The sequence below is a fragment of the Anser anser genome (assembly GCF_964211835.1).
Source record: "Anser anser genome assembly, chromosome: 1".
NCBI lineage: Eukaryota > Metazoa > Chordata > Aves > Anseriformes > Anatidae > Anser > Anser anser.
Window position 1 is genome coordinate 159,220,871 of NC_139720.1, and position 21,591 is coordinate 159,242,461.

Consider the following 21,591-nt stretch of genomic DNA (forward strand, 5'->3'; position numbering starts at 1 on the left):
AAGTTAAGCTCCATAATTTTGAAGCAGAAATGTCTGAGGACCAGTAAGATTCTTTTTTCTTTAACACATAAATACAGGGAGATTTTTTTTTATTCTGTTTATAGATGAGGCCTGAGAGAAGGGTACCCATGCTGACTTGTTTTTCAAATGGGCTTTGACATATATCCAGAGAAACAATGCACTTGACTCCACTTGGCTAATTTAGAGCAATGAAAAATACAGAAGAAAAGACAAAAGTGAGTGAAAAAGGTACCTTCTTACAATATCTTCTCCATTCCAACACGGGAGTCCATCAGCAGCTGCCAACTCATTACCGCACAGCTGATCAGCCAGCCCGCCATAAAAGGCTCTGTAGAGCCGGAGGTGGCTGATAAATTCTCTGCACAGAGGAACACAGGAAACAATAGACAGTGTCAATCAATAACATTAAGCAGTTATGCTGTTGTGCATGTCTACAAGAAGATACAGAATATGCTTATTCTAATGTCTCTCTTGGTTCCAATGATGTTTTAAATCAATTTGTCAATTGCTTATTATCAAAGTTAGATTCTCTCTGACACATTTCAGTAGTTTACAGAGTTGATATTCTTATTGTCAAAATTAAACAATTTATTCATGCTCTGGAACAGGGGTTATTTTCCTCCGTCCTGAAATTTTCTTGCATAATTTTGATACAGCTTGCAATGCTACACTTGCACAAATGTAATAAAAAATGAGCCAAAGGAAAGCATAGCAAATAAAAAAACAGGTGTATATTAATGTCATCCATTTTTCAGCGCTACCAACTGGTCCCCTACACAGTCTTACAAATACTAGAAAGAGTGTTGGTGAGAGTTATGGAGTAATTCAAGATTTAGGTAGGATGGGTTTAAGATGTAGATGTTAAATATTTAGTGGATATTTAAATTACTGTCTGCCAAAAGACATCAATTTTACCATGTTATGCTGCTAAGTTATAAATTATGTATTGCTATTTTAAAGAATTGCCAAGTTGCCCAGAGCTAATGATAAGGTTTTGCACTTAAAACAAATGAATGACTTTTTAGTTAGTATGTTTGTAACTGGATTGAGATATTTCTGTTTATAAATTGTTTGCTTATGTATTGAAAAATCTCTTCCTGGGAGACCCATTCCTGCTGTGAAAAATTAAAATACTTATTTATTCTGGTTTAGAATATCACAGTATACTGAGTTATCTATGACGCCGCAGGCATGAAGAAGAAAGGGACCAACAAATGCTGTACTCATTGCTCTGTAAGCCAGCAAGCTTGTCTTTATGTTAACTTCTTGAATGCTGTCTGGAGCTGTAAAAAAAAAAAAAAAGCTCCAGAAGTTCTAGACGTTTCATTACATTTAATTAACATAGATCTAAAATGGAATTAAATTTTTAATTTTTGCTTACTCAAAATTAACACAGATAAAACATGAGTAATTACACATAGTCTATCATTTAAAAAGCCACTTTTTAATTGTAAGTGTAGGGCAAATATTCTACACAAAGCACCGTGATTCAGATTTATGGTGATTATTTAAAGTGAACTAAGTGCATCACTGTCTAAAACTGCTGCTCTGAAAATCTCAGGTAGGGTCATTTTTGACTATTCATCCTGTAATTGTATATGCACAGTTTATTTTAAGTATATAAATATGATTCACCTGCACTTTCCCAACCATGGATAGTTGTATCCTGTATTGTTCCAACCCCCAAACTGCATACAGTATGCATAATATGTTTGCAAATTTCTTCCATTTCCCATGGAGGGGGACTGATTTTGATTTTGACTATGCATTGTGTTTATGTTCTGGATGAAGACTACTGATTAAAGTCTTCTGATAATAAATAGTTGAAATTTCTTCTTCTGTACAATCAATCCGTGTATAATACAGAAATGGAAATAAATACAGCTGCTACGATATATTATCCCATATTGCGTTGTAACAGAAAGGTCAGTTATTTAGTTTATTAGCAGATACATCCTGAGGCAAAGCTGAAGTTAATACAGAAGTAATAACTGATTTCAGCCCCTGTAGATGTCTGACCAAAGTAGTTAGAAGGGCAGATGGTTTGAATGTCAATTTTCATATCAACATCTTTTAGACCAGATAGCATGTAATTATAGGCAGCTGAGCACAAATGTGCAATTCCAGACAGTGCAAGCTACAAATATTTCTTATCTGTTTATTTGGCAATGTTTTTGTTTGTTTTTGTTCTTACAATTTTATTCTCCTTGTTATAACCTATCTGCAAAGCTAAATTTTGGAGCAAAAAGCATTTTATATGTTTTAAGATTGTATGCTATTATGTAATATTCTGCTTAACAATTTTTAAAATTCATCTGACATTTTTAAGTGTCAAAAGCAAAGTGGAATTTCCTTTTCTTCTTATCTCACATACTGCTAGAAAATACCTGCCTAAGATGGTGATGTTTAAACTGATGGTGTTTCTGATGGTGAAAACAATTTAGGAAAAGTTCAGGCAGAGGTAGTCCAACATGTGCATTGTTCTTTAATGTACATGTACATGTAAACTTTCATCTGCAGGTGGATTTGAGAAAAATTAGGAAACGGGATCTCTCGGGAGTCACACATTTAATGGAGTCCTTTTGTTCTCTTGTTTTTTTCTAAGATAATTGTCATTGATCAAGCCTCCACCATTTAGGAGAAGCCTATTCTCTTCTGCTAAAGCTTGTGAAAGTTGCAGAGAGCAACCCTGCTGCCAGAGGTAAGCAGGTCGGAAGGTAAAAAAAAAAGTAGAGTTTGACTGGGAGAATCGTGCTTCCTTAAAAGCAGGCTGTAAGGTTTGCTGAAGTTGCTCTTCTGTATGAGGAATTGTTACAGTTCCCATGAGAATATAAAGACAAATATAAAGTGATTGTGACTAATAAGGAAGGAGGTGATCCAGGAGGTAGCAAGGGAAGATGATATGAACTATGAAGTTGATAAACTGAAATCTCTGCTGGTGGATCTCAAAAACTTTTTTTCCCCTCATTCTACATCTCCCATCTTTTTGGTGTAGTTCCTGTTGCAAGCCATAAAGTGGTTCCAGCTCCTCAGACAGGGGTAAACCATTGGAAAACAACATTGTTTTGTGCTGCCCACTGCCTCTGGTATCCCATAAGATCTCACTGAGGTCAGCCTAGACACTATTTTTTTGAATCATGGATCAGTCCTTGATGAATAGAGATACTAGAATACAATTTTATGTTTGCAGAGTGCTAGCAATGAGTAAACATCAGGAACTTGCTTAGGAACATGAAGAACATTGCACTAGCTAGAATGGTCTGCCTTTGAAGCTCAGGGGCACATTTGCTTCTCCAGACATCAGAAATTAGTAATTATTCCTTGGAATTCTCTCATTTCAGTCTCCTTTTGCACTGCAAACTGAAATGAAAAAAAAAAAAGAGGCCAAAGAAACCATCTCTGTATTTTAGTGGACGCTGTGATGGGAATGAAATTTCTGATTTTTCCTTTGCATATGATTTGCATTAATAGAGCCTTTAATCTCACCAGTAATACTATCCTTACTCCTTACAGTGCAATTACTCCTTACAGGCATTAAAGACTTGATTCATTTGTCTAAAGGTAGAATATCTGGTGGCCTTTAAGGTGCCCTCAGCTATCCAGGATCCCTGCACAAGGCTGCAACATATGGCAAAACTTACAGGACATCTATATCCTTCTGGGCAGCAGAAGATCAGTTGGGATACCTTAGGGCATCCTCAAATGGCACTGAACTCATGCTGTTGTGTGGGCAGCTGAACTGAGTCCTCCTCCCCGCTGAATATAATGGCAGCTTAAACACTTAGGTATTTGATTTTTATCTGGTTCAGCATTACAGCGTAAACTTTCCCTAACTGTGTAGGAGCTGTCTTTGCAGTCACCTGAATTCACTGTGTACTGGCTAAAGAACCAAAGAAAAAAATCCACAGGATTTGCTTCAACAAGAACGCCAGGACTTAACCCTAAATACTTATTTATCTCATTTTTCACAATAGGAAGGTATGTAAGAATGAAGTCATTATAATTTTTGTCTGATCAATTTGTACAGTCTTTTGGTAAAAGGGACAATCAGGTCTTGACAGATGCAGTAATACCCAATGATGTGCCATTTAAATGTAATTTGAAAATTTACACATTGAGCTGATATTCTTATTCATATTCATATTTTAGTTATCCACTCTTTTAAATATTTCAAAACACACCAAATGACCCCACTCATATATCCATTATACTGGAAAACATAAAGTCATAAAGTCATAAAATGACTCTTTCCAAAATGTAACCAAGCAGACTGTGTTGCTGAAATGCTTCATTCTTTGCAGTTGTTATTGCATGCCACTGCACTGAATATAAGCTATTCTGTTGTAAAATTAATGGCTTACTTTATTCTTTCTTTCTGGCTGTAAAACTAATGTCTTACTTTCTTCTGTTGGCAAGGGTTTCTTCACCGTCTCTTGAGAACATCTTCAGCCCTTCATTATCTTTGTTCTGATCAAAAGAGCAACTTGGAGACTGTGCAGGCTTCCTTACAGGAGGGCCACATACTTTGTTCACCTAAAGGAAAAATAGTCATAAGAAGGAAAGAACATATGTAAGCAAAAAATATTACATATCCCTCAATTCAGTTTAAGTCCATTTTAATAAGAAAGAAAGTCTGTGGGCATATGCTAAAGATTAGCTACAAAAAATATCATTAGTTATCATACTTGTCAACAGTATGTCTATAATGAATGCAGTAAACACAATTCTATTTCATTTTATAAAAGAAAAGAACAAACAAAATCACTCCTTTTGAAGGAATATAAGGGGTATAAGCAAGTCACCATGTGTATTTTATTGAATGTGGCTTTTTTGCTTTTTATCAAGAAACTGTATTTTTATGCAGACAGTGACAGTAACTTCAGAGATCACAATGTGCTGTGAACAGCAGCATATTTCCATTTTTCTGTATTACACCCCAATCACATTTTTTAATATGTATTGAACTCTGTGATTTCTTTCAGGGTTGATGAATTATTATGGCACGTTCAGCACAGTTACTCAGAGCATATAGTGAACACTTAGCATGGTGGAAACCTGCATTACAACTTTGCAAGATGTAAATTTAATGATCCAAGATGCATGTTTAATGATTCAGACCACAGATGTTGAAAATACCAAGGGATTTTATATGCCTGGTTTTCTGATCCAGATGTCAACAGATACAAATTCACATGAATTCCCATTTTCTTCTTTGTAAAATGTGATAGTGAGCATTTTGTGCTATAGACGATACCAGTTCATGTTCATAGCTCATTATTCTTCCTAGTCACTGAAGAAAAATAATTAGTGCCATACATATTTATTAAGTAAGAGATTCTTCATGGTGAGGATCACATCAGACAGTATGTTAAACAGACTGAAGAGCACATATCTTCTTTAACCTAGCATGTATGCAGTACTGAAAAACTAATACTGCATGTGATTTATTAAAACTCAGTTTTGATAAGGAGTCAACCTTCTTAAAAGGGACAGAGGAGATCACTTTGGGCTCTACAGTAGGTATCCAGTTTTTGAAAGACAAACACAGGCAAACTGCTTTCACAAGAAAGAGGAAAGTATATATATATTACAAAACAGGGATTATCGTTCCCTGCTGCATTTTTTATCTCCAAATACAAGAACAGAGAAAGAAAATTAATCTTATGTTTCAAGTTACAATTACACATGTTAATGACTATCACACAATTTTATGCCTAAAAACTGATATGGTGTTGGTTAAGATACATATTTGAAATTTAAAATTAAGTGAACATATCCAGTTTTGGTGTTTTTCTTTGCTGTTACGCATGGTGCTGTAACTGGTGTAAAAATGGAAGACTTGTTGAATGTTACTAGCTTAGAAAAAATTCTGAAGGAATCAGAATTACTACTACATATCAATAAGCCTTATGAATAGAAAGTGAGAGTAAAGTTGAAGGTGAAAAGTCCTTTCTGGCTGTGAATCATGTGTCTTAATTTAGGTGGTCAATATGTAGCTTTAATTCCCTTCAAATGAGGTGCATGAATTTACAGTTGCCTCTTGACATATGGTTAACAGGATACACCTTACACATCATGTTAAATATTCACCTCACCATTTCCTATCAGAATCAGTGTCTTGCTGGAGAGCATCTTGCATTTGTGCCTGCCCTCAAATTCAGTTTCAGATCTCCCTCACACTTCTTCTACAGCTTCCCCCGTTAGTTCTTCTTCAGAGCAGATTACCCGACGCTCTTCCTGATTTTTAATGGGCTCCCATTCCCTCCTTCCCCCTGCATGCTCTTTCTAGGCTTCACCTATTCTTGTGCAAGCTTGCCCCGTAAGTGCAACATTTTTCCAGCCGCTGCAGCAGTCTATCCCCTCAGCCACTCTGCAGCAATCTAAAAACACACTTTTGTCATTTTACTTGACTCACTTTGCTCATACTGTCTACTGAAGTGACACTGGCGTGGGAGTGTTATAGGCATGATCAGTTTTTATGACAAAGCAACTGATGTTTTGGGTCGCCTCCGTCCTAGCTTGCCATACGCTCTTTAACAAGTTTTGCCTCATCAAGAATAAAAATAAGGGTTTAACAAATAGTGAGCATCAGATCCAGATGTTTGGGAAGGAGCATCTGTCTCATAACAGGCACAGGTTAGGTGTGTACATTGTGCCAACTTTGGCCCTTGGATGTCTGAAAGAGATTCCACAGCTGTCCTGGCACTCTCAGAGACTGCAGGGTGTGAGCCTGTGAGGGACAGAGGAACATGGTGTCAGCGATTTACCAGCTAATACAGGCTCTGAGGAGGTGAGTGATGGTCCTTTGGGAAAGAGGAAAAGGAAAAGGGGAAAAGGGGAAGGGATATTTAGCTCCAGCTACAATAAACTGAAAAAACATATGTATTTGTTGCTCCATATGTATTCCTATTGCTCCTCTAGGAAGGCAGGAGAATCCACAGATATCTATATTCCTTGAAATTAAAATAAAATGTCTTTATGTTTTACTCCAACTAAAATGAACAAATAAAGAAAATGAGTAGTTTTTACAGTCATAGTGGCTTGCAGTACGGACAATGTTCATTTTATACATTATATGGCTGCTTCACAATACTATCTCATGACCTTTCTCTCCGTTTACTCACTTTGAGTGAATGTCTCAAGAAATGCATAGCATGATTTGGGGAATTTTGCATTCACTGATACATTTACAAATAAACCTTTGTTTCAAATATAAAATCTTTTTTAAAAAATAGTCTTATATAAGCTTTGCATACATATCTATGGAATATTCTGAAAATACCATTAGTTAAATTGTAAAAAGTGCCTGTGCAGCACTACACACACCTTTGCTGTTCCCACAAAGAAGTACACGCCAGTAGTCATACTGCTGAGAGCTGTTATATTAATGATAGCAACATCTCTTGCAGCTGAAAGTTACCTCACTAACTTTTAGCAAAGTCACTTCCTTCTTCAGACAGAGTTTCTGCAGAGTGAGCTACTTCAGCATGTACAAGCAGGTACTCTGATAATGTCTTTGTCTGTTACCTTTCTTTTTTTTATTTTTATTTAAAACCCTGGGAACACTGTCTGCCTGGCTAGCTTTGTGTGGTGTTGGTTTCTTCATTTTATTTGACACGCTACACTTGCATCACTCACCCACCTGAACCTGATCTGTTGCTTTTTTGTTTGTTTGTTTTGTTTTTGTGTTTGTTTGTTGTTTTTTTTCAGCTGTTCACTGGTGGCTGTCATCTTTATGTCATATTCAAACCATTAACTGTACATGGATGCCAGATGTACCTTTGCCTCCCTCACTGGCCCAGTCTTCACTGTCACGCAGTTTCTTCAATAAGCTGTTGTGCACATTAAAAGGTCATGTAGTACTATCTTGCCTTCAGATGCCTGTTATGTCTGTGAGACAAATATTTTAAAACTAAAATGTCAGAATTTCATTTTCCACTGTAGAGCTGATGATACACTTAAAAAAAAAAAAAAAAAAAGCAAGCACACTTTTCCATAATAATGTCTACTGGTTTTTGTATGTATTCTTTAAGTATCTGGAAAGTGTACATGGTACAAGTGTAATGCCAGTTAGTTGTATTTCCACCATTTCCAGAAGGATTTTAACAGCCTTTAGCCACATTGTCTCAGTATTCTTAGCCTTTGGGCTGTAAAAAAATCATCCAGTGCTATTACTGTCAGTCCTTGGAGGCAAAGACTTGAATCTTCACTTTGGGAGAAGGGGGTTGTTCTCACTACACTAATGAGCTAACAAATGATCATTTTGCAGCAATATCTGATCAGAATGTATTCTTATCATCCTGCCCTCCAGTTGCGCTGAAAGGGTATTCACACTGAACACTCCCACAAACATCTGAGCATTTTTCTTGGCCACAAACACAAGATCCTTGAAAAGTATATAAAATGATTCTCAAAGGGGACTGAAAACGCCCTGAGGAAAATGACACTGAAACAATCACCAAAAATATTATTCTAAAGAGAATTACAAATCTCACCAAATTTCAGAAAGAATTAAAGATCACTGTAAAATTTTAAAACAGACAAGCCTAAGCAACTTCCTAGGATTTTTTCTTTTCTCCCCATCTCCCCACTTTGGTCCAATTTTCTTAAACAGATACTGCACAATATTTAATGGCATAAAAGGAAACCTCAGAAAATTATAAAACTCCTGATTTTCACAGTTCAGACAAACCTATTGTCATTATACTCAGCATGCTGTTATTATGCACAATTTGTATGCCACAGAATGATGACTGGGTTAATTAAAAGCTCTTGTAATAACCATGCAGTTAAATTGCAATTAGTGCCACACACGAACTTTATGACAGTTTGATTTTGCTTGGTGCAATTTAGTTGAACATCTCTGGTTACACACAGTTTGGAAAACTTGAGTGTCATAAACCTTTACATTTAAAGAGATCTGGACAACGATGTGAGCATTATGTTGGTAACAGCAGGACACTGCCATATCAGTTCACAGGTTCAATAGGGCCAATTGGTCACATCCTTTGGGACCTTTTTGCACTGCAAAACTGGTTCTTCCTGACCTCAGCATTTCTACTGAAATTATTTCACTTTTTTTTTTTTTTTAATTCTGAAATGCAATGATCATTCCTACGTTTAATTTAAAGACTGAAAATAAAAGTGTCACTCCCATTCACTAGACTAGGACACAGCCTGCTTGGTGTGCTTTCAGTAACTGATTGACAGCTTTCGGTCTAGCTATCAGATCACAAATTTGCCATCACCCCTTACAGTTAAATCCCCTCAAACACTTGTGTGTGGGGGGAGGGGAAGCAGAACAATTTGTTGAAACTATATTACCAACAACAACAATAAAAATTGGGGTTAAGTGAATGTTTTTAGGTTTTCTAGGAATGCACAAGTTGAACACTTTCTTCAAGAAAGAGATTCTTGACGTCACAAGGGTTTCCAGAAACTGATTACTAACCAAACTGCCCAAAATGTTTATCCAGAAACACAAGGCAGTTCAAGTTTACATTTCCTGATTCAGATTCAAACCGTGCAAGTGGATGTGCAATCCTTGCAGGTAGATGGCTGTGCACCATACGGAGGAGTAAAAGAAGCGCAATACAGCAGCGCGCTCTGTCCTGCACCTCCTTCTGCTAGGCGGCCATTGCCAGCAGCAGAGGAAAGGACGGCTTCTTGGCGTTTGGCACTTTTTGATCATGTAAGCAGGTGACAATGACGATTTCTCAAAGCAAGATTAGCTTCTCCTCTTAACTTGTAATAATCCCCAGCCGAGCTCCTGCAGCAGGAGCCGGTATAACAACGCACTTGGCGCTCGTTTAACTTGCTTTTTCTTCTTTCAGTTAAACCACAAGAGGGAGCACCAACATTTCAGTATTTCCAAGGACTTGAGCAAGCTTTTATCGTTTATTGTTTGTAACAGTTGCTTATTTAATATTAAACTTCTTTTGCAAAGAAAAATGTATTTTGAGATGTCAGAGCGTGCAGAGGTGCATGAAAGAGTAAAGGACTCTCTAATGAGACAACGTTCAAGTTCTTAGATACCGTGAGAACAAGCATTTGTTAAAACTGTGTTTTTTCTTCAGAATGGGAAAAAGATGTTAATGAGATTGTATGAGGAAAGAGCAGTGGGGTGTCACCAGTACTAGCAACATAGGAAGAACATGGGGAAATACTGTATTGTTTTCTTTGTTAATTCTTTTTCTGCAACTAGTCTCTTTCTCTACTGTAGTCCCAGGATTCTTGGTAATACATCCTAATCATCCAAAGCTTTAAACTGCAGAGTTACTGCGGCAACCTAAAGTTTTATAACTTTCACTAACAGGTTTCATCATTTCACAGAATTTATGAGAGAAGTCCAACATAACCTAGAAGTGGAAAACGTGAACAACAGCCTAGAGCATTACAGACTAAAGCTGATAATTGAATGATGCTTGCACAAATTATTAAACGTTCAATTTATAATCACCTGCAAGACTTAAATGGACTTGTTAAATAATTCTGAATTAATGTTATTCAAAACTATAATTAAAAACTCAGCTGATACATGAGAAAGCGTATTTACAAATTTTTCAAGTAAGATGGAGTTGTGGTGGTTTTACCCAGCTGGGCAGCTGAACTCCACCACAACCACTCTCTCACTCTCCCTCCTCAAAGGAAAAGGGGGAGAAAATACAATGGAAAGAGCTCAAGGGTTGAGATAAGGACAGCGAGGTCACTCACCAATTATTGTCACAGTAAAACAGAGAGCATAGAGAGATTAATATAATAAATTGCCTGTCACTAGCAGACTAGAGCAGTGAGAAACTAAAAGCAAACTACTAACACCTTCCCCCATCCTCCCTCTTCTACCTCCTCCCCCCAAGCAGCACAGGGGAACAGGGAATGGGAGATGTGGTCAGCCTCAAAATGGGGGTTGTGTCCAGTGCAAAGCAGTAGTAGCCTCATCGGGAAAAAAAAAAAATTAAAAAGAAAAAAGGAAAGAGAATTATATGTTGGAAACAAAAAAAAAAAAAAAGGAAAATCTTTTCTGAGATATATAAATAAATGTACCACTGGAGAACTAATTATTCCACTATGTTTGGTAGTAGTGGGGCATCAGTGTCATTGCCATGCACCTTTCTGGGAAATGAAATCTATACTCAAGATGGAGGACCAAAGAAGAGACAATAATACTAGGTGTATACACAATATATATGTATTTTTTTAATCTTTTTTTTTTTTTTTTAATAGAGGTTTGCAAAAGACTGCTGTCCAGGCTGTTGGATTGGGACCCACAGTTCATGGCTTGCATGTGACTGAGACCTGTATCCTCCTCCTCTACCAAAACCAGTGCTTCAGCCTGGGTTCTTCAGGCTGGTCTCATGTCTTATCAGTCTTTAATTATCTCTGATTTCCTTCCTCATTCTGTACATTGTGATTATAAAATAAAATCTGCTAGTTCATTAAGTATGAATTACTTAATATAATTTTAATTTATATCTTCCACTTTTTATCAAATCTTAAATTGTTTCAATTCTGCTGCTCCTTTCATGAGGGACTAACAGTAAGTCTGGCAGTAAAAAAGAGTTTCCTCTTCTGAATGAGGGTGAGAGGGAAGGAAGTGATTTTTTTTTTAATGGCTTAATGTTAGGGGAAATCCTAATGTTCTTGGCCAAGTTATCCTACAGCCAGAATACAGCACTGCCAGTTCAAACTCCTCAAAGGCAGTTCAACAAAACTGCTTCTTGTGAGAGGCTGCCAGCTCTCCCAATCCAAGTCTGCTTCAGTGGATGCCAAGGTGTTTCATTTATGTTCAGTGAAAACACTCTGTGGTTCTCCTCTGAAAAGCAATTATATAAAACCGGCAGTAGTCCTTTCCAAAGATCAGCTCCCTGTGTGTACTGAGACTGACATATCTGTGCTCTCTAGTGGTTAAAATATACTTTATTGCTCCTTATTTCTGTGTCCCCTGCAAGTATAGCTCTGACGTAGAGGGCTGACGTTATTCTGCCTTCTCGTCTGATACCCACAGAATTGTTCATTAAATCTAAATATAAGTCTATCCAGAGTCACCAACAGAAACTCAGTAGGAATGCAACTGTCAATGAAAAGCAGGAATGGGGCTCTATAGCCTTTATCAGACATGCTGCTCACTTAAAAGAAGAAACACATTATAATTTACAACACATAAAAGAGTTTGTGGAAGCAAAACAAGTTCACCGTGTTTGCATATTTGCTCTTTGTGCTTACACTTTGTGGCAGGCTCCAATTTAAGTTTCAAAATTGTGAAGGCAACAGTAGTTTTGAAAACAAGGTCTGCAACAGAAGTATGTATGTCAATAAAATCATGCACATTTACAGTAACAGTCATAATACATTATTTCATTCAGTGTAAGCCGCTGCCATCCATTCCTTAGATAACTGGGGGTCTACCTTTTCATGATAATAAAGAATCAAAAAAACACTGTTAGAAAAAAGTCTCTCTCATTTGAAAAAAAAAAAAAGTCTCTCTCATTTGAACCTCAAAAAACATTTTTCTGTGAAGATCTTTATTATGTACAAAGCAGTCACTTATTCATACATGTATATGTCATGTAAGGGACCAAATTAGTCCAAAAAATTAATCTGCTTCACAATCTCTGGATTTGCCATCATATAGTTTTTCTCTTGCAGTACAAAGAGCTGATTTAAGGGCCAGCTGAGAACCAGAAGACTGCTCAGCTGAGTAGCTCACTGTTAATCTGTTTCAGAATGAAAAAGGAAGAGCAAAGAAAAAAAGAAAATACAGACTACAGAAAGGATTCGTGGTTCACTTCTTCCTTTACACTTGTTCAAGCTTCTTATTTGGCTTATGGAAAGGAGTGCAAAGCCTCCTTTCTTCTCTTTCTGCAAATACAAAGAACCACACTGTTGCATTTTCAGCCTCTTGGACCATCTTCCTCACCTTCAGTTAGTTTCCCAGTGAACACATTCAGACAGCTTGCCATGGTGCCAAAGCAGAATTAGACATCCAGTATGCCATCTAAACCCAGAATTTGAGGGCAGTCCAGAATGCTTATTCCACACTATTATTCAGACCTCTGAGTCTGAAAAGGTCAATGGAATGCAGTCAATGGAAAGAGGAGGATCATTTTGGATCTGTGCATTTTGTCTAAATTGTGCATTTTGTCTAAATTTTGCCCAACCTTCTGTTAAATGTGTCGTGTGTTCCCCCCCCCCCCCAAAAGAAGGTATATTAAGGACTCTATTATTTCCTGACAAAGCAGATCTCAATTTTAAAAAGGAAGTGCAGCAAACTTGAAGATATAACAAAAAATGTTTCAAATTGTGATGCACATTTGATTCAAGCACATTAAACAGGAATGCATAAAGCATGCCATGATATGTTTCTACATTATTTGGCAGTCTGTATTGAACTTACCTTACGCAAAACTGCACTGCTTGCTGTTGCTTGCCAAAGCCATGTCTGTGTTGATCGTGGGGGGGTGGAGGACAACCTGCTCCACCAGGGGCCTCTCCACAGGCCTCAGGGGAACTTCTGCTCCTTGCCTGGAGCACCTCCTGCCCTCCTGCTGCACTGACCTGGGGGTCTGCAGGGCTGGTTCTCTCACTTTCTTTCTCGTTGCCCTCTCTCACAACTGCTGTGTAACATTTTTTAACCTTTCTCATATATGTTTTCCCAGAGGTGCCCACCCATGGCTGCTGGACCCAGCTGTGTCCTGTGGTGGGGCTGTTGGAGCCGGCTGGAAGTGGCTGTGTCTGGCGTGGGGCAGCCCCTCAGAGGAGCCCCGCAGCCCCCTGCCAGCACCGCGCCATGGACACCCAATAAAACGAGTATCTCCAGCGAAGCGTTGCAGAAGAGGAACCCAGGCAATTTGGCAAATGGATTGAAAGAAGCACAAGGCTTTTCAGAAAGGCGTGAGACGTGAACTTGACACTGGATTTGAACCTCTTCTCACCAAGGGTGAGAAATATGTTCTCTCGCATTTCCATAAATGAAAGGAAAATTGGCTGAACGAAGGGGAATTGGAAATGATGCATCTTGAAGCAGGTATTGAAAGCTGTGCCACCATATACTCAAATACTGAGAAGAAGAGAAATGAATGTAGCTGTCAACTTTATTTGATAGACATGGTTCCATGGCTTCATGTTCTGCTCTTGTATTTAAGAAGTTCTTGGCAGAAACAAGGACTTGCCACATATCTGTTGGTGTATCATAAACCTTAAAATAAAGACACTAACAGAATATTAACAAGCATATGTCCAACATAACTCATCATCTTTTTCTTCTTTCCAATTTGCATTTGAAAAGTGATGCCCTGCTAAATGAAAGGGATGGATCGTATCCTAACATATATTTTTTCCAAAATGCATGCATATTTATGGATGTATTACTGCTTCTGTTAATATTTATTCTATCCATGGTTGGAAACCTTTTTTTCTACACGTTAAAGGCAAATAAACCAATTGCAGTGGAAAAGGCACAAATTTTGAGCTGAATTCTACAGAACCGAGCATACAACAGGGATTCTGACAAACAAGAGATGCTGAGGGATGTTTGCTACCATTTTTATGTTAAATATGGTAGCACTATAAATGTCCATGCTGTTTTATAGATTTTGTCATTATTTGGAAAACACTGTTTTTAGTTACAAAGTCTATAAAACATTATGGGCATTTATAGTGGTAGAATATAGTGTGTTGTGAAGAGGGCAAGATTACAGAAACAAGGGAGATAAAGCAAGAAAAAATAAATGGGAAAACAGATAAGCAGAGTCTGGAAATGACTTCTTATGTGTAAGATGAAATGATGTAAACATACTCAGTTGTTATCCTTTATACAAACATCTTTCAATTAATGTCTGCCATACCTGACTTTTTGTTGATCATTTCATATGTTTAAAGAATAAATTTAAGCATATATCTTCAAACTGTTTTATATTAGACAACAGAGCATTCTGTCTATTAGAACTTAACTTTGGTTTCCTCTATATTTCACTTCAGAGTTGGAAAAGACTTGCAAATCAAATTGTCTGTCATTTAGGCTATCAACATCACTGAACTTACACAACACCCATGAAAACCTCCATACAGAATTCCAGATTTTAACTTACATTTTTGATGCCCTGGGTAATTTATACACACCTAAAAATACAGTCAATGATGTCTCAGAAAATCAGCTCCTGAAAGTTGTTCTAAAATAGACCATGCTTCAGTATAGTAATCTCTAATGCTGTTTTGTATTTTTACTTTATTTGTGCACAGAAACCAGGACCCTTAGTTGTTTTTGTTTTTTTTTATACAACCATGCAATAAATATGTATACAAAATATATATGTATATTAACATGTAAACTTTCCATAATCCTCAGAGTTTCTGTAAAAATGTTTGTCAAAGACTACCACAGTAAATACTCTCAGGTTGCCTGGCACTAGGGAGACCTGGGTTTCTTTACTTGAAATTTATTTTCATTTTAAACACTGACTTTCTGTAAAACTTGTGTCATATTTTTCCATGTTGTATTTGCATTTATTTTCCTTAATACCTGCAGAAGTGGACTGTGAATTAGTTTGTATGTTGCTTTGTAAGTACTTAGTATGCACAGGTTTCCTGAAAAAGGTCTTTATTTTTCCAGGCAATATTGTGATTGAGCATTGCTCATTTAACACACCAAACAGCATAAAGTTTCAAGATCAATTATGAGACTATTCATCTTTGGATCAGCAGATGCGTGCTTCTGTGGTCTTATAGGTGATGGTGTTGGTTTTTTTTCATTTACATTTGGAACCCTGAGCGCAAGTTTTATTCTCGTTCCTCAAAACTTTCAGTAGGCTTCAAAATTTACCTTAAAATTCCTGTTATCCGATGCTAGCTGAGAAGAGTTTATATACTTCAGTGTTGCTGTGACTGCAGTGGTGAGAAATAACACTTGTGATCTCTTGGCTGCCCAATGACTTCCCCTCTTCATGTCAAACATGAAACATGGCTTAAACCCTCCCACGCTTCTTACCAACTATTTTGGTAATTTCACTAGTTCCAAGCAAGTGATAAAAACTTGCTTTGTTGATTTTCACTGTTTTCAAAATTTTCTATTCTTTTTTCTTGTGATTGAAGCTCAGTTAAGCCTCTGGAGAAAGCTTCTTGACAGAAGCAAGGAGCTTTTCCACTTTGAAATACTGGGTAAGTGAAATATAACACTAGATGAATCTGAATTAGATGGAGGTCATGACTGCAGTACACTTGCTCCTTGCTACATTCAAAAAATGACTGATGTATAAAAATATTTTATATAAATTATTATATAAGCACACCGTTTTTCACAGCTGCAGTTGGATGCTTATCTGTGGATGGAGGGAAATGGAAGGTGATGGTGTTCAACTGTGTATTAAGTTAGGTATCAAACCTTCTTTTACAACACAATGAGATTAGAATACAGAAGTGTTTAAGATGAGGACTTTAAATTCAATTACTGTTCAGCAGCTTCCACAAATCAGTTTATATTGAACTTCTGAAGTAATTTAAATTTATCAATTTATCAAGTTATTTAAATTCAACAAAGTAAAGATGGCACAAACATAAGCCAAAAGCTTCAGGCAGAACTCCACAATTTTACTGCAAAGTCTGCTTTGCTGAAAATTACAAATTTCAGATTTTCCTTTTTTTCAAGAAGTATATGGCATGTAGCTCACTCTGGTTCTGTCTTTTGTAAATTGTTAATGGGAATACATGCTTGCTTAAAGTTAAAAGCACACAAGGCTGAATACAGTTACACATTTTGATATGAAGAAAAATATAATTAATTTTATGATTAAAATTAAAGATATAATACAAATTGTAATTTTAAAATATAACTAGTTTTATAACTAAAGCACCCCCAGATCCCTTTCTGCTGAGCTGCTCTCCAGCCACTCTTCTCCCAGCCTTTACCTGTGTCCAGAATTACTCTGTCCCAGGTGCAGATCCTGGCATTTTCCTTTGTTGAACTTCATGCCGTTGATGACTGTCCAATCCTCCAGTGTATCTAGATCCTTCTGCAAGGGCCTCTTGTCCCTCCAAAAGTCAACAGCACCTCCTACTTTGGTATCATCAGCAAACCTGCGGAGGATGCATTCTACCCCTGCATCCAGTTCACTGATAAAAATATTGAACAGAACTGGCTCTAGAATTGAGCCCTGGTAACACTGCTAGTGACCAGCTGCCAGCCAGGTGTAGACCCATTTCTTACAACCCTTTGACCTCTACTGTCAAGCCAGTTGTTGGCTCAGCATAGTTTGAACCTGTTCATCTCACAGTTGGATGATATGTTTTATCTATGGAAAGTTGGAAGAGACCTCTGGAAGATCATCTAGTTCAACAGCCCTGTTCAAGCAGGGTCAACCTGAACAAAGCAGCTACAACTTACCGCACCTGCGATGTACACTGTATTCCTGATAAACTACGGGATGTTGCTGGCAGTGGAACCTGGCAATGACCTTGCTCCTCTGCTGCTGCTGTAGTGTAAGCCTGAGAAGAGCAGAATGTTGACAGAGTGTGGGGCACCTGCACATCTTCCCCAGGATCCACTTCCCTCATGCCTACTCATACTCCCTTTCATAGAATCACAGAATCATTAGGGTTGGAAAAGACCTCCAAGAAAATCTGGTCCAACGAACACCTTGCTACCAATGTCACCCACTAAACCATGTCCTTAAGCACCACGTCCAACATTTCCTTGAACACCCCCAGGGACGGTGACTCCAACACTTCCCTGGGCAACCTGTTCCAATGCCTGACTACTCTTTCTGAAAATAAATGTCTCCTAATTTCCAAACTAAACCTGTCCTTGCACAACTTGAGGCCATTCCCTCTAGTCCTATCACTAGTTATCTGCGAGGAGAGGCCAACCCCCAGCTCCCCACACCTTCCTATCAGGTAGTTGTAGAGAGCAATAAGGTCTCCCCTGAGACTCCTCTTCTCCAGACTCAACAACCCCAGTGCCCTCAGCTGCTCCTTACAGGACTTGTGTTCCAGGCCCTTCACCAGCTTTGTAGCCCTTCTCTGGACACTCTCCAGGGCCTCGATGCCCCTCTTGTAGTGATGGGCCCAAAACTGAACACAGCACTCGAGGTGCAACCTCACCAGAGCAGAGTAGAGGGGAAGGATCACTTCCCTGATCACTGCCCTGATCCTCCCTAACTCTCTGCATCCTATCTCAGAGAAAATCCTCCTTTGGAGTTAAACATGTCTGTTTTCCTTTCCAGCAAGAAACTGCAAGTAATCCAGTATACATACAACATGGGTATACATACATACTTTTATATGCATAGTGTGGTTTGGCAATTCAATGCCAAAAGTAAGCATGCTATAAATCATCTTGTCTCCCTATCACCCAGACTGCTAGTGGCAACAGGACTGAAGTTTGGGAAGAGCTATCTAATCTAGGCCACTGGTCCTTACTATGGCCGTCCTGTGATAGAACACCATCTAACACGGACAGCACTTCTCCTTTCAGCTGGAGACTTCTGTTACATGGGACTCTCTTGTGAACAGAGAGAGAGTGATCTCAAAGGTAATAAGAGCAATCACGACCAAGGAGCAGGAGCGTGTGTAAAAGGATGTCTGGGATTTGAATGCAGTAAGTTGTTCCTGATCTCAAGCTGCTTTTTTTTTTTAAACTACGGCATTGGAGAACTCCCTCATAATGATGCTGCCTGCATGTCTCTGCATTGTGCAAATGCTAAAATATGATGCCTACACAGCAGCAGATGAATCATAGACAGATGAAGTCAACTATTTGGAAAAGCCAGCTAGATATTTGGCTCTACTTATCTATTTCCAATCAGATAAAGTATGCCTAGAATGTCTGCAATAGAGAAATTTACTCTGCACTTTAAATACCAATAATATGTATAATAAACCAAAACAGTCATAAATTATATAGTGCAGTGTAATCTGCTGAATGTGTAAAATAATAACTGAATAGGTTACTCTGTAATAATTGCCAGTTTTGCTCTAGTATATACAGGAAATTAGGCTGTGAAATTATCTTTTCACATAGTTAATTCTTCTTATGTGTAGAACTTTTATTTCTTTTTAACTAGTGTTTTGATTTTCAGGCTACACTATTTCATAAAAACATCTAAACAGAATTTTTTATTACATTTAATTTACAAATAACAAAACCTTGAATGCATCAATTTCAAATGTTTCTCATTTCATGTTATATTAAGGGAATGAGAAGACTGAGGTGGCAAGAGAAAATGCATAAAGTTAAGGTTAAAGCCCTTATCCATTTTGATAAAGGTTATGCAGCATTCCCATTCATAGTCCTCAAAATCAAGGAATGATGAATTGCTGATTACTCCAGCCATGAGTCAAAATAAAAGAAGTTGGTGGTAAAATACTTACTGTAGTTGATAACAAATGTGTGTCTCTTCTGTGTGTATGTGCACTGAAACATATGGAAATAGTATTAGAAGACATTCATATGGCAGTGTTTAATTAGACAGACTGAATTGTTTTAGGGTAAATGTTTATTATTTTCCTCATTTACTGCACTTTTCTGAATTTTCATTTTTAATGGAAGTGCTTTTTTTTTTCTTCTATTTTCCTGAATTTTCATTAGATGGTTAACTCTTAAGTTTTTCAAACAAAATCACGGGCAGATATTTTAAATAAAACTTAGAAGTACAGCCTAATATTTTCCTTATAGTAAAATATTGTATCTCTGATTGTTATCAAATCAACAACTGTTTTTGGTAAACACTGTACTGTGTGTTCTTATAGGCATCCGATACAGACGTTCATTTCAGGTGGGCTGAAAATAGCTCATGAGCTACAACTTTGTTTTTAAGTGATGAATTTCAGATCTCTTTCATGACCTGATTTATGTAGTAAATTTATAATTAGCATTTTCCAGTATTAAGATTCCTTTAAAACAGAGCAATGAAAGTTTTATTTTTAATATGATCAAATAGCTTGTGAACTTATTTAACATGAATCCACTCTTAGCAAGCAACCGAAGTGCAGTAACTATGAAGCAGTATGCATAGTACTGCTATATTTGGAGGTATATAAGTAAATAAAATGGATTTAGATAGTAAGGCAGTGGATTCACAGGATAGCTATTTCAAAAGATGCCGATTTCTTGCAACTCTTTAAGTGCCTCAACCTGTCAAATTATGAAAGTTACTAAATATCCAGGTATGGCACTTCCCACAATTAGAAATACTGTTAATTTGGTCTTTTGTTGACTGTCAAGCTTCCTCCTTCCCCAAAATAAAAATTGCATTTGTACTGTGGCTTGCAAGTGTGTAAGTGTGTATTTGGGTCATCCAAATGTGTTTTTCATTGCCTTCATTCAGTTTCTTTTTTAAATCTCAGGAATTAATTGGTTTAGTGCATTTCTATAAGTACTTTATATTCTGGAATGCCATCGAATAAGGTTGTGCAATTTGGCACTAGAAAAGCCCCAGTAAAAAGTGGCTACATAAACCAGATCCTAGAAGGAACAGAAAAACAAATAGTCTATTGATAATGTTTTTTAATATCTCTCCTCATGGGAATATGAAATTCAACGTCACTACTGCAGCAATTCAGACTGCTTAGGTGTTTATAGCTAGTGTGGTGGTTTTACCCAGCTGGGCAGCTGAACTCAACCACAACCATTCTCTCACTCCCCCTCCTCAAAGGAAACGGGGAAGGACATATGATGAAAAGGGTTCAAGAGTTGAGATAAGGACAGGGAGACCATCCAGCAATTACTGTTACAGGCAAAACAGACTCAGCATGGGGAGATTAACATAATTTATTGCCTGTCACTAGCAGATTAGAAGACTGGGAAACTAAAAGCAAACTAAAAACACCTTCCGCCAACCATCCTGTACCACCTCCTCCCCGCGAGCAGCACAGGGGAACAGGGAATGGGTGCTGCGGTCACTCCCTAACGCTTTGTCTTCGCCTCTCCTTCGCAATCACTCCCTGCCCCTGCTCCACGTGGGGTCCCTCCCACGGGATGCCGTCCTTCCCGAACTGACCCTGTGGGGGCTGCCCACAGGCAGCAGCTCTTCAAGAACTGCTCCCACACGGCTCCGTACCACGGGGTCCATCCCCCAGGAGCAAACTGCTCCAGCACGGGTCCCCCACGGGCGGCAGCTCCCCCCAGACCCCTGCTCCTGCGTGGGCTCCTCTCCACGGGCTGCAGCTCCGGCCCGGGGCCTGCTCCTGCGGGGGCTCTCCATGGGCCGCAGCCTCCTCCAGGCCACATCCACCTGCTCCACCGGGGGCTCCTCCACGGGCTGCAGCGTGGAGATCTGCTCCGTGTGGGACCCATGGGCTGCAGGGGGACAGCCTGCTCCACCAGGGGCCTCTCCACAGGCTGCAGGGGAACTTGTGCTCCGGCTCCTGTAGTACCTCCTGCACTAACCTTGGTGTCTGCAGGGTTGTTTTTTACTCCTCTCTCTCCCAGTTGTGCAGCTTTTTTTTTTTTCCTTTTCTTAAATCTGTTCTCGCAGAGGCTCAGTCAACACTGCTCACTGGCCCAGCCCTGGCCAGCGGTGGGTCCCTTTTGGAGCTGTCTGGAGCTGGCTCTGATCTGACATGGGGCAGCTGCTGGGCTCT

General features: G+C 38.4%; 1 protein-coding gene across 42 annotated transcripts in view; it reads right to left on the bottom strand.

The window, feature by feature from the left end:
* GPC5 (glypican 5) overlaps window positions 1–21,591 on the bottom strand; it is a 778,624-nt gene that overhangs the window by 600,861 nt on the left and 156,172 nt on the right. For all 42 annotated transcript variants that reach the window (XR_014584732.1, XR_014584733.1, XR_014584734.1 and 39 more), the window contains 2 exons: window positions 4,421–4,554; window positions 254–379 (listed from right to left, as the gene is read on the bottom strand). Coding sequence is in view for 37 of the 42 variants with exons in the window: in XM_083836988.1 (XP_083693114.1) it covers window positions 254–379; window positions 4,421–4,554 (260 nt within the window). In the remaining 5 variants the exon portion in view is untranslated. The remainder of the gene's footprint in view (window positions 1–253; window positions 380–4,420; window positions 4,555–21,591) is intronic.